General features: G+C 46.0%; 1 protein-coding gene across 5 annotated transcripts in view; it reads right to left on the bottom strand.

Moving 5' to 3' along the window:
- The window catches only part of PAX5 (paired box 5), a 115071-nt gene that overhangs the window by 42462 nt on the left and 58301 nt on the right, over positions 1 to 14308 (bottom strand). For all 5 annotated transcript variants that reach the window (NM_204424.2, XM_025144634.3, XM_015280784.4 and 2 more), the window contains exon 7: positions 10297 to 10426. In NM_204424.2, the coding sequence (NP_989755.1) occupies positions 10297 to 10426 (130 nt within the window). The remainder of the gene's footprint in view (positions 1 to 10296; positions 10427 to 14308) is intronic.

Raw genomic sequence — 14308 nt, 5'->3', positions numbered from 1 at the left:
CTTGTTCAGCCTGAAGAGACCTTACAGTGGCCTTCCAGTACCTGAAGGAGCCCACAGGAAAGGCTGGGAAGGGACTTTTTATAAGGGCAGGTAGCAACAGGGCAAGGGGAAATGGCTTTAAACTGGAAGAGGGTAGATTTAGACTAGACATTAGGAAGAAAGTCTTTACTATGAGGATGGCGATGCACTGGAACAGGTTGCCCAGTGAGGTCAGTGCCCCCTCCCTGGAAGCATTCAAGGTCAGGCTGGATGGGGCTGTGAGCAACCTGGTCTAGAGGGAGGTGTCCCTGCCTAGAGCAGGGGGTTGGAACGAGATGATCTTTTAGGTCCCTTCCATCCCAAACCATTCTGTGATTCTAAGACACCATGGCAGTTCTGAATACCCAGAACTCTCATTGCCACTCAAAAGCTGGCTGCAGACAGTGGCAAAAATATGGGTGAGTGCACTCAGGTCCAAAACGCCGATGGGATATGCAGCCAGTAAAGCCAGGAAGACAGTTTCATGGAGTCGTTGTCATGCACACTTTGGTTGGTTGGTTTGTTGGTGGTTTTTTTCCAGAGCATTTGGGACTGAAGCAAAAGAGAGCTTAAGTTATTCAATGTGTATACAGAACAAGCCCCAGCCTAGTTGCAACTGGGAGCCAGCACGAGGGCATTGGTACCTTCCTTGTCTTAATCTTTCTACCATGGCTGTTCCATTTAAAACTGTGTTTACTATCCATACCACAGTGGTACTGGGGGGAAGGGAGAAACAGATTTAGAGATGCAAAATCCATAAGTAAAAAGGGCTATGTAAATGCAACTTGCCGTTATACGTGCTTTGTGCCAAAACATGTCTACTACAGTTAAATTCAACACTGAAATACACAGCAAAATCCCCAACGTAGTCAGGCTATACACTGTCAAAAGAGTCCATTAATAGCCTAGGTCTGTGCAGGATGCAAGTGGCCTCGTTTGCTTTCTGAAACGTGGTTTTTCCTTTTTAACAGCAAGATAAGAACTCATAAAAATGGGGGAAAAAATAACTGTTTCAGTTAGACTCTGTGCTGACACTAGAAAGGGCACTTTTGTTTTCCATATTGCCTGCCCTTCCACAAGAGTTTATGGGGCCTTTTTTCAAGTTTTCAGCATGACGGACAGATAGATTATTGGAAAATGCACCTGCACTTTGATCTATGAAGTGTAGAGACCCAGTTGGAAATCTAGCATCATGCTGCACTAGAAACCAGTCAACTACCAACGCTGATGTGCACTTCAGAACAGAAATTAAAGTATCGTTTGGTGATGATGCTTAAGTGCCCATCAACACTTCCATGTGGAGACTGATTATATCAGCAAAACATGATGGCCTCAGAAGATGACGAGGTTTAACTATTACTACAGTTGGCCTGCAAAACATTCAACAAAGCAGTTTTCTGGAAGAAAGAACAATATCCACGAGACCAACCCTTCTCTTTAAGTTGCCCGAATCTGTCTTGTTTGTTTTTGTTTTGTTTTTCAGTGCTAAAAGGAAGAAGAAATTGTGAAAATGGGATATTATTATTGTTAGAGAGCTGGAACTCCAGGTTTAACACATTCGCTCTGAAACTGTTTTTTCACTTAAAGATTGCAAATATTTTTTTATTTGAAATCGAAAAAATTGGAATTCTTTCATTCAGCTAATGAAAGCACTGCTTTGAAGCTGTTGGTTATAAACGTTTCAGCAAATATCAGCTGGGTAACAACTCCCTGCAGAACCTTGTTCATGACATTCTCCATCTCCACAGGGCGGATACTCCCAGCTCACGTAGCTCTAGTTTAAGCTAGCTGCTTTCTGTTCACACGTAGTCACTGGAACAAAGCATTTACCTTGATCTCTAGTTTCAGGCACAAAAGAATTCGAAGATAAAACAAACAAGGGCTTGGGCCAAAAGAGAAATAGCCCTTTCTCAGCTCCATTGAGCACCAGTTCCAATGAGCACATCCATGTGGAAGAAAGAGCACTATTTATTAGTTGAAATCCTCTTCATTCTTGCCAAGTGGAAAACAGAAAGTAGTTTGGAAAAGAGGCAGTGATTTGGTTTTGGTGTGGGATGAGTATTTGCAAGACATGGCCAAGTAAGGCTGCATACTATTTGGGACGCACTCAGACATTGGAAGAGTTCATTCTGCCACATTTAACAGCTTATCTCTCTACAGTGATTAAAAACTGTACCTCTATCACCACAGCTTTGCAGCTTCTCACTGAGAGGGAACTCTTGATTTCACCACTGTACTTCTAAGATACCTGATTTAGATGGCAATAATAGGCCAGACTACAAACTGCTTAGAAAACCTTTATGTCCCCTGTTCTCCTGACACTCTCTCAGTCATTCCCAGATGGACATTGGCTTTAAGGCATTCATCCGAGCAATTACCTCAGGTTAGGAATCCCAGGGAACCCCTCTGAAAAACTGGTATCTTTGCTGACTGCACGGAGAGCCAAGTATGAGGAAAACACCACCACAAAAAAGCAAAGCATTCCTCTTTTCTTCCCTGTTTTATGGTACATAAAGAGTGGTCCCATGAGCACACGTACGGACAGTGGAATAAGTAGAACAAAAGCCTCTTTGGCCATCTACTGTGCTTCCCAACACAGTCCAGTACAAGCAGATATTAATTTACTGGCTGCTCCTGATACTGCTCTCTTGTTAGGTGTGCCCTGGTCCTGTTCCCTTACACAGCAGTCCTTCAAGAAGTGCTTGACCTTCCCTAATCAGGAATCAGTTGGAACCCAAAGCTCGGAGCACCTCTGGATTAGGATTACCACAAGCACGTGTATTACAAAACCCCTAACTTTAGTTATGTGACAAATAAAGGTAAGCTGATCTTTCCATGAACGGCAGTCTGTTCAGATAGGTACATTTGTCCCATTTGCTCCATGTTCATTTCAGGATGAAGCCTGGAATCGATTATCTGTGGTTGCCCAAGTCTCCCAGTGCAAACCAGGGCAGATAAACTCAAATGACTGCCATTCAGGATTCCTTCCCCAGCTCTCCTGACAGCAAACAGACTCTGCTCCTGTTTTTGTTGTTTCTTCTCACCTTTTTGACCAGCCTATGGAATGAATGGGAAAGATGATGCAATTGGCTACATCGTGGCACGCCATACATGCATCACGTATGGCAACGATATCTTCAGCAGTGATCCCTCCCGAGAAGAAGGATATAAAATAACACACCTTCTGTGGCACAGTCACAGATTCACATGCGGAGAACAAAGAACCACTGATGTGTGTGATTTGTGAAAGGCACTGCGGCCCACATCGGTACAGCTCTAACAGCACAAACACACAGGATGAAAGCCAGGCACCTGGCAGTACACGCATAGTGATATGGAAGAGCAGCAAGCCAAGGGAGGAAAGCTGTGGGAGCTGTCCTGGCACGGGAGGAGATCGATATCCCTCACTTGAACGTTGGATGGAGCAACAAAAATGGAGCCCACTCACTGCATCTCTTCTTGTAACGGAGTAATACAGAGTTCACGTCAGACTCCACTGCAATTAAATGCACTTCTCTGGTTCTTCGGCGGGGCTGGCTGGCAGTTACTCCCAGGCTGCTAATGCAAACTGACGCTGCAGCCAGCTGCAGTCAGGACTGGCTGTGGATTTGTCAATCTGCCCTTTACGCTGTATTGGGAAGTCAAGAAAAGGTGTCAGCTCAGAACGACTCTGTCCTCTCAGGGTGATACTGACCATGCTGAAATCAGCAACGAGGGCAGGGAAAACGCATCTGCAGGTAATTAGTAACAATCACGGGCGGCTTGGAAACTGCTGACTACAGCAGTAATGAGCTGGGCACATATCATTGGCTTGCAAATGGAGAGAGCACTTATGAACCATAGTGGCAAGCAGTAAGGGAAGGGATTTTTTTTTTTTTCCTTTTAACTTAATATTTAATGCGGCATAAAAATGATGGAAAGAAATAGAGTTGTTTTTTAATCAGAGGTCTGGCTGGTGGTCCATAACACAACAGAGCTGGTGGATGAACCAGTCACTACATTTTTCCTTACACATATTCTAGCAGGAAGTGTTGACATGAATGCCAACACTTAAGCAACCCTTTCATCTTCAAGAAATATCCCCAGTGTTTTGCTCTACCAGCTTGTTAGGAAACTTACATCACATACAGAGGACCTTTTGCATCTCAACTCTCAGTACTGCTTTGCCATCCAAACCATGGTCTGGTAATGAGAAAAACATGAAGGACTACGATTATAGCTCACTTAGAACCTCAGCTACCAGATTTATTTGCATTAGTGTCTTTCTGTGTCCTTCTCAGGAAAGACAGGCAAGCAAGGCGAGGCTTTCTACAGGCAGCTGATAGCAGCCTTGCAATTTCAGGCCCTGGTTATCGTGGGGGATTTTGACTACCCTGGTATTTGGTGGAAGGCCTGCTCAGCCAGCCATCCACAGTCCAAGAGGTTCCTCCGGTGCATTGATGATAACTTCCTGATGCAAATGGTGGATGAGCCAACTAGGAGAGGAGCGCTGTTGGATCTTACTCTCACTGATAAGGAAGGCCTGGCTGAAGCAGTGAAAGTTGAGGGCAGCCTTGGTTACAGCCACCATGAGGGGGTGGAGATCAGGATCTCATGTGGCCGGAACAGAACACCAAGCAGAATCACAACTCTGGACTTCAGAAGGGCCAACTTTGATCTGTTCAAGCAATTGCTAGGGGAAATCCCATGGGACAGGGGACTTGAAGGTAAAGGGGCCCAAGATAGTTGGTTAGCATTCAAGGGCTGCTTCTTTTGAGCTCAAGATCAGAGCATCCCAGCAGGTAGGAAGTCAAGAAAGGGAGCCAGGAGACCTACGTAGTTAAGAAGGGAGCTGGTGGAGAAGCTCAAGTGGAAGAGGAGAGTGTACAGATCACAGAAGGAGGGGTTGACCACTTGGGAGGAATATAAGACTGTTGTGAGAGGATGTAGGGAGGCAACTAGGAAAGCTAAGGCCTCCTTAGAATTAAACCTTGCGAGTGGGGTTGAGGACAACAGAAAGGGCTTCTTCGAATACAAGGCCGATAAAACTAACACCAGAGGCAGTGTAGGCCCACTGATGAATGAGATGGGTGCCCTGGTGACAGAAGATGCAGAGAAGGCAGAGTTACTGAATGCCTTCTTTGTCTATACTGCTGGAGGCAGCCCTGAGGAGCCTCACACCCCTGAAGCCCCAGAGGAAGCCAGGATCAAGGACGAGTTTGCCTGAGTTGATGCAGACTGGGCTAGGGATCAGTTAAGCAATCTAGACATCCATCAATCCATGGGTCCTGATAGGATGCACCTACAGGTGCTGAGGGAGCTGGCAGAAGTCACTGCTATGCCACTCTCCATGATCTTCCTTTGGGTGTCCTCCACTTTTACAGCTAAAAAAAGTGTATTAGCTTGCAGAGCTGAAACAAGGTGCTCCACAAGGCTTTCAGTCTCCTGATCTCAGTTTGTACACATGATATCAGCCAATCTGGAACAAGGAAGTGTGGAAGCCTTCAGAAAGGGTGAAGAAAAGCAACTCAACACTTGGAATCTCAAGAAAAAAAAACACAGAGTTCACGTTAGCCATTCCTCCTCCAACAAAAAGCAATTTGCAGGAAAAACACATCAGAAACCCATGAGTCTCAGGCACTTGCCTTCAAGACCAGGGCCCAAGGTCCAGGACCTCTTTCTGGCAGAACTTCTCCCCTGAATTAATTCCTGATCGCTAAAGTAGGGCTGACACAAAGCTAATGCTTTTTCAGTCGTTGCCCACCTTATTTCTCTCCTACCCCCACAGATAATCAGTCCCATACTAGAAATGCTACACCATAGTTTAGGTCAGAGCGAAGACAACAAAAATATTCCTGGAAGGTAGACTAGATGATGTTTAAGCAAATGTTTGCTGGACTTTGCACTAAAAACAACTGTTGTTTATTGTATATCATTGTTCGACTCCCTCTAGTTTTCAGTGGCATCTACTACAGAAGCATGACCCATAGCAGTATGAAGCTTTTGGTTACGAGTGAAAATGGGGTTGATAAATGTGTCTTCTCATCTGAATTCCCTGCCCTGACATAATGAAAAGAGGTATGACTAAAAACATCAGTTAATCAGTGGGAGAAAATAGAGGGATATCCAGAAATACGATGAGGACTGTGCCAACAAGCGCCCTGTAATTCACACACCTTGTTTGTTATAGACAAGAAGCATGGCTTGCTGCTTAGATCTTTCTGCCTCTGAGATCTGTATAAACCCTGAGATTGCCACAAAAGCCTCTGAGCAGAGTAGAACTCAGCTGTATGGTACATGCACAGCATCAGTGGGCTCAGAGCATGCCTGGGGCTCCTCGGTGCTTCCAGAGAGGAACTGCTCTGGTGTGGGTTACAAAAGAGAAATGGCAAATAACAGTCTGAATATCTTCCCGGAAAATACATCCAAAGGCACAGGTTTTCTAAGGCTTTTCATGCACTTCTGTAAATCTAAGTTTTATGAGTGCTTGTGTTAGAAAAGTTTACAGCAATACCAAAGTAGAGATATAAACACCTACTTTTACTTCCACCTGGTAAAATGTGTTTTGTTATAGATCTCAGCTTTGCGACATTTAAGACCAACAGCATGTTTTTTCTAGGCTAGCTATTCATAAAGCTTGCTCCATATACCCAGTAAATTCATACTTTTAGGGCTTTTGTTCGAGTGTGTATGATGTTAGAAGGAGAACAGAGGGGAAATACGTAGAAAGGTTTGCAGCATCCATTTGTAGTCAGTTGTGCTCTGAGAAATGCAGTCTGCTCACCAGGTCACAAGGAGATAGCAACATAAGAAAGTTGTTGGTCGTGCCCAGTAAGAAAGATAAGGAGGCAATGACCGTTCCCATGCTCTTTTAACTGCAGATGGGTATTTCCTATATAGGAATGAAGAGACTACAGAGGAGTGCAGTCTGAAACACAAGATTTCTCATAAAAAGCCTTTGAAGGAGCTGGTGTTAGGAGCTGAAGGAACAGCAGAAACATCCCAGCAGCAACAAAAGGAAGCTCCATAATCTAAGAGGCAGTACAAGGCACTTGCTCGCTGAGGTTGTCTTTCTGGGTGACACCTAAGGACAGTCCTGCTTCTGGAAGGCACCAGCATCAACAGCACCTGAGGTAGATTCCCACAACAACACACCAGATAAATCATGCCATACTCCTGCCCAGGGCAGCCTCTTGAAAAACACAGAAAAAAATATCTTCAGGATACCTGTGAGCCCGTCAAGTTCTCTTTATGTTTTAAATCAAGACATGTTATTTTGCCATTTCAGTACACGCCACATTCTTTTACTAAAAAGAGTAAATAGCAAGAAGCATCCAAGCCAACTGCACTGCACTAAAGTGGCAGTATACATTTTTTCCCTCTTTTCTCCTACTTGTTAATGATTTGTTTCCCTTTTTCACAACAAATCTGCCCCGGCCTACCCAGGATGAATTGTAGAGTCCTTCCAACACTTGGAATGAGAGCTTACAATTCTGATGCAAAACTGTAAGAAGACTTTATCCATTGCTGTTGCCTTACACGTGGAGTCAAGATACCTGCAATTACTCGAGTCCTTGGGAGTTACCACTCAATCTTCCCCATAGCTGACCAATCAACTCATGAGGAGTCAAATACAAATAAGATGATTTTAGAAACCCTGTGTAGCAAAGGTGGTTTGAGAATAAGATTTCAGCGTATTCTTGGTGCATGGTGAAAAGTAACCATTCATGCCTATTCTATGTTTAAGGTTTCCTAAACTGATTGTTATGCATAGAGCTTTCATCACAACTTTGTTATTATTATTATTAGTCTCTAGCTAGAGGATTTTCCAAATGAAGGAAAACACAAGCAAACAAAAAGCACTGCCTGGAGTATTCCCATCTTTTGAAATACCATGAAAGAGTAATTACACTCCCCATCTACCAGGCCCGTGCCATGCTAGCTGAGTTTATAAAACAAGGGAAATCCTGCTGGTGGCCCTGTACTTTCAGTAGGAAGTCATTCTGGAACTCCTGGATGCATCTTGCTTGCTTCCAGAGACCTGAGACTGACACAGCTAACTTGCATGAGTTGTCATCTGCTCTTTCAAAGCCCTCAGTATTTGGACCCACCACCAATGCTTTGCCAACAGCTGCAGCAATCGAACAGCTGCTGCTGCCACCTTAACCACAGAATCATGCAGTCATTAAAGTTGGAAAAGACGTCTAAGCTCATCTAGTCCAACCATCCTCCTACTACCAGTGTTGCCCACTAACCATGTTCCGTAGTATCACTGCTCCTGTTTCAGAGCAAAGGGGTTGTGTATCTGTAGAAGTGTAAATATCTGCGTACACACAGATATGTCCCACAAAGGGCCTTGAAGGAAGTTTACAACTAGAACTAATTTTTGCTAGTTCAGGATAAACTCTGCCTATGTTTCTTTCTTTGGCAAAAGACATTGTGAAATGCCAAAGGAAAGAAATGTGAGTTAGAAAAAAAAAGAGCTTGATTATAAAATATATTGCTAATTTGGATCTAAATAAAGAAACCCCCCTTTCCTTCCACTCCATTACACTAAATTACCTATAGCCTGACATTGCTTTCCACCATGGTTCCCGGACAGCTGAGAGCAGGGCACTGTGAATGGAGGATTATTTTTAAACATTCTCTAAGAGCAGGATTCAATTAGCCTTGAATTCGGTGAGTCAAAGGCTTAGCATTTCAGACTTGATTGCCTTTGATAGCATTGCCCCAATCACTCCTGGGTCGAGGACCTACAGGCCCCTGACTGAAGAATGATCCTGGAATGGAAGAAAGTATTCTGACATTTTTAAGGGAAATTATATTTGTGGCTGTAGCCGCAAGTATCTTGTTTTGTAGAGAGAGCTGAGCTTGGTAGTTTATCTCATTTGTGCAAAGACTCGTTTTGCAAACAGCTCTTCCACCTGGGCTCTGTATCACATGTTGGCCCTGCAGGTACAGCGTGCAATGGAACAAACCCCGCAGACCCTGGGGAGAATCAAAGCAGGAGGGTGGCTGCGGTGGGGATGAAAGGCAAAGTGCCCTTAGAAGCAGGGGATGCCCTGCTCGCTCTGCCTATTGCATCCACTGCTGACATGTTCCTTCTCTCTCCTTTTGGTCGTTTGCCATCTCTCAGTAATAGAGCACTTGCTTAGGGAGGTTCTGCTTCCCGCTTACAGGGACGATTTAAATGAATGCTTGTGTGTGTGTGTGTGTGTGCATGTAGAATAGAGCTCACAACCCTCTGTGCTGCTCTGAATACATACTTTTGACATCCTGCCTCTTGGATCCACACGTACCCCAAAACAACTCCCCTTGCCGATGCTGTCTATGACATGCTATCATCTTCCCCTTCCTTAGACATACTGTGCTAGCATTATACAAGGATTTAACCTCTTCCAGAGAGCTTACATGGCCTAACAGTAACTTCTTGGGGAGCTTCTTCAGTTGGGGGCAGGGGGCTGGAAGGATTCTGGGTTATTTTTCGGTCAGTTCAGTCTCATTATATGTTTCTTTATGCATAGTTTCACACAGGTGGGGCAGCAGGAGTAATAAGAAAAGCATGAGAGGTACTTCAACCAAAAAAAGTAACCCGCAGGGGAACATACACAGGAAGTACAGACCCTTAAATTTTGTTCTGGCTCCTATAATTCCTTCTGTACAGTTTTCTTTCATTTGGACAGTCTCCCTCCACACGACGTGGTTAGTCCCACATAGCCACATGGCTGTGGCATTACCAAATCCCAGCTGGTCCTTAACTCCTACTCTTCACCTGCTCAACAAATGCGGACAATCCCAGAAGAAACCATCACTGTCTGTTTAATTACTCAGCCTTAGTGCTCAAGTACAGTACTGTTAAGTGGTCCAAAACCTCTGTTTGGTCCAAAGCGGTCCAAAATCTTTGTAGAAGTCAAAAGCATCCAAGGTTCAAGCTAGTTCAAAGCACCATAAAAATCTCATGCAGTCAAAAATGCCAGGAAAACAAACAACCAATGCCAAAAGCACAGGCAAGCATTTTGCTTTTCTGCTATATGGTGGTATCTAGAATGCAGGTTTGGAGAGAAGAGGTGTGTACCCTCATGGTCAAAAGGTATACTTCATCAGTTGGCTCAGGAAGAACAGTAATGACGTATACAAGCTGTGCACCTGACTTTCACCAGAGCTGCTATAAAATCACAGAGCTACAAAGAGACTGGAAGCAATGATTACGCATCTGACATCGCTCCTCCAGGAAGAGCATCACCCCACAACGTGCACATGTCCCTCTTCACACCTACTGGCATATGCAGAATTACTTACCTGTTACGATAGGATACGACTGTGGTCCGGGAACGCTTGCTCCTAAATCTGCAGAAGTGGGGCTGGTTATATTGGCCTTCATGTCATCCAGTCCTCCAGCTAATGATGCCATGGCTGAGTATTCAGTTGCCTGGAAAAAGAAACAAAAGGCATTTTAGCAACAATAAATGCACTATTCAACAGTTTTTGCCTGCATGGCAAATACTAGTTGCAATGCAGGAGCTCTTAAAAGCTCTTGTTCAGTGGGATTGACCAGTTTGAAAGGCAGTAAATACATGGGCATTGTAAACTGTAGTGTTAAGCAGTCAAAATAATAAATGGGTCTGTGCTTATCACTGATGTTCTTGGAAAACACTAAAAGGGGCTTTCCTGGTAAAATGAAAGCCAAACTCATCAGTACGGCACAAAGCTTTCCATAAAGAGGAAGTTTTGTAGAGCAAAGTGGGGGCTGCACCTGCCCTGTAAGGTACAAGTGCAAGTTTTTTGCTTGTCAGAGAAATCCATTCACGTCCATTAAGTTGAACTCTCCTTAATTCAGTGGCAAATTAACACACTGACGAGCAGGTGGGAACCAGAATGTCCTGTTTCCCAGCTCCTCTTAGGCATGCTTCATTTTCTCATTATTTCATAAGAAGCAGAGTGCACTAAAATTAAAGTGCTTGATTAATGAATGGATTTGGAGTCAAGAGTTTCAAAAGCCACATTATTTAAGAATGAATAACCTGACCATTGCAAGGATGCTCTCATTTCATGGGAATTCCTTAAGCACAACAGCCCAAGTTTCACTAACTGAGCACGGGTCCTCAGAAAACAGACTCCTTCTGTCCTGTAATCCTGTCAGTGTCTATGTAGCCACGACCACCTACAGCAGCGAGGCCAACCCACACAACCAGAAGGGCTTCCACGTACATGGCAGAAAGCTCATCCTCATTAGTCCTTTCTCACAGTTTCTTATTGCAGGATCATTCACACAAAACAGGGACCACTCTTTTCAGTGTTCTCCCTTTCCTATTGCTGTTTTCACTAGTTTCAATCCTTTGCCTGTGAGGTAAGTCCACAACAGTCAGAGGATTAGGACTTCAAGTGCAGAACAGGCAACAGGAACGAAGTTAATAAAAACTCCAAGGTGGATTCCCACTGCACCACTGCAGATGAAGTGATGAGAAATTACTTGAGCCTGCAGTGATTTTTTTTTTTGAGCTATCGAATCGAAACATTAACTTTACTATTTTTTTATTTGAGTGAACAAAACATTTCTGGAGTCAACACATCTTTCTCTCTCCTTGCAGGTTTCTCTGAAGTGCCAGAGAGGTCCACCACGCAGCCCGAGATTTGCCACGAGCTGAGTGCTCTGGGTCAGGTGTGTACCCGTTTGTGCCTCTGTTACTCAGCTATTACTCAAGATGAAGCGAACTGAGTTTTACAGTTTATTACTAGCAGGTTCGTACGGGTAGAAACACATTGCCACGTCACCCTGAGAGATCTCCCGTACAAACCTCTTCCAGATGAGAGTGCCAAATACCTTCTGCCAGAAGGAACAGCCGCTGGCCACCCACTCTCTTCACCCTGTGCATGGATCAGCGCTGCAAAGACCTTTGGGTCAAAGAGACATGGGCCTGTGGGAGCGTGTCCAGAGGAAGGACACAAAAAGGATCCCAGGGATGGATCATCTCTGTTACAAGGACAGGCTGAGAGCTGGGGCTGTGCAGCATGGAGAACAGGAGATGTCTCTGGGAGACCTGAGAGCGGCCTGTCGGTATCGAAAGGGGGGCTTTAAGAAAGGGCAGACTCTTTGGCAGGGCCAGCTGTGACAGATCAAGCGAGGGAGGGAAGATTTAGATTGGATACGAGGAAGAAGTTTTGGGGTTCAGGATGGTGAGTTCACCATCGGGGTTCACCATCAGGATGGTGAGGCACTGGAACAGGTTGCCCAGAGAGATGGATGAAGCCCCACCCCTGGAGATATTCATGGTCAGTCTGGATGGGGCTCTGAGCGGGGTGTCCCTGTTCACTGCAGTGGAGTGGGACTAGATGACCTTTAAGGGTCCCTTCCAACTCAAACAATTCTGTGATTCTTTGAAAGACTTCTCATCAAGAACTGATCGTCAAAGACTTATAATCATCTTCAGCGTTCCTCAGAAGCATTCGATTTTGTTCTGTTCCTCAGCCCTTACAGCTTATTCTTCATCCAAACCTCTCTTCACCCTCATGCAGTGTCCACATCTCTGCTTCAGCAGTGCTTCTGATACCTCTGCCCCTTCGGAGCACAGTTTCTGGTGCAGCACTCCTCTACAGGGATGCTCCCAGCTGTTCTCCTGCAGGTGCAACCAGACAAAGCTGCTTCTTCTGGTCCTGCATCCTACCCAGAGCAACAATCACAGAAGCCCCATCCAGTCTTCTCTATGGCAGCCCTCCTGCTTCCTGCAGGGGCGCAGCAAGCTGCACGGCCACTGTCCTGCCCTTCAATCCCTGCTCTGTGTGGAGCTGCCAGCCTTCCACACTGCTCCACACAGTTCTGTGTCTGCAGTCCTAACATCCCCCTGCACGTGCGTATCTGGCATCCCGAAGCCTCGATCTGAAAAGAGATCGGATGAACGAAAGCACAGCTGCAGTCTTGCAGAGACACCTCATGTTTAACCCCCTCACAGCCAAAAGGTGCTGCAGGGCCTGCTGCTCCTCAAACACACCCAGATGAGGCATCGCAAGCCTGTGCCTGCAAAATCCCCGCCACGAGATCCTCAGGTGTGCTGCAAATGTCAAAGCACCACAGCTTCCTTAGGTTTTGAGTTGCTAGTAACTAATCTAGGATGAAACTGTAACAGGAGTAGGTCTCAAATTTTAGCTGCAATGATCGGACAACGCCTCATCAGTGAACTTGCTTTTATCAAGCTCGGAGGGATTTCACCTGTTACAGCAGCAGAAGCAAATAGCTAGAAGGGTATAGCACACTCTGCTGGGAGAAGGGACAATGGCACACCTGTGCTCCTTCATGTCACCCTGCACAGGGAGAAGGAGCCTGATGAGCTCCAGAGATGGAGCCCAGCCTGCACCTGCTGTCGTGGGGGTGCAAACAATGGTATTTTCAGGGGTTTTCCAGATGTTCTCATGGCTAAACCAAGCCTGCATCCCTCCTCAGAGGCAGTAGCTGCTGCCCACTACACAGCCAGGCTGACAAGCCACAGAAGGGCAATGAACCATAGAAGGGCCACCACTGCAGTGGCCCTCACTCAGTAACTGCACACAAGACACTCACCAGCAGCAGACGTGCTCTGGACCCAACACCACCTCCTTGCCACCACGTGGCTCAGAGCAGAAGCCAGCCCCTGAACTGCCCCTGCCATCACAGCACCTGCCACGAAGCAGCTGGGACATGGCTGGGATCAGCACTAGGCTGATGCAGCAGCAGTGCAGGCAGCTCTGGGAAGAGAAGGAAGCATCCTGCTGCAGAAGGTGACTGCTGACAGGCTGAGGTGCTGAGCCCTGTGCTCAGCACCTTGCAGAGAGATCACTTCTTGTGGTGCACGCAGGGCAGCAAGCAGCCTGAAGGGATCAGTGCTGCAGCACAGGGGTCTCAGAACTGGCTCCTCCACCTCTACTTTCGAGTCAGCATTTGCATGACCACGGGACCTGTCCCTGTGAAGCAGGAACCCTGGCCTGCTTGGTTGGTGAAAAAGCAAGAGTCAGGTGTTCAGTATCCTGGAAATTACCTGAAAAATGACTGCCTGCGGTTGTACCACGTACTGTCTCATCAGCATGGAGCACCACTGCCATAGCATGGAGGAGAGAAAACACAGACATGTGAAACGAGGAAATATAAAAGAAGAGACCGAGGACAAACCGAAAGGACAGGCAAGACTCATGTGCACGTTCTGCCCTGTGCTCTCAGCTCGGGAGGACAGGGAGCTAGCAGAGGGGCTGGGGCAGAGGAGAGAGGGGAGCTCAGCATGCACAGGAGTGCACTGCCACATGCAGGAGTGCCCGCACTGCACCTCCATTCCCTGCCAGCTGTCCT

Source organism: Gallus gallus, chromosome Z (genome assembly GCF_016699485.2).
Source record: "Gallus gallus isolate bGalGal1 chromosome Z, bGalGal1.mat.broiler.GRCg7b, whole genome shotgun sequence".
Lineage (NCBI taxonomy): Eukaryota > Metazoa > Chordata > Aves > Galliformes > Phasianidae > Gallus > Gallus gallus.
Note: the sequence above shows the minus strand (reverse complement) of the source record. Positions and strands in the feature narration are given on the sequence as shown.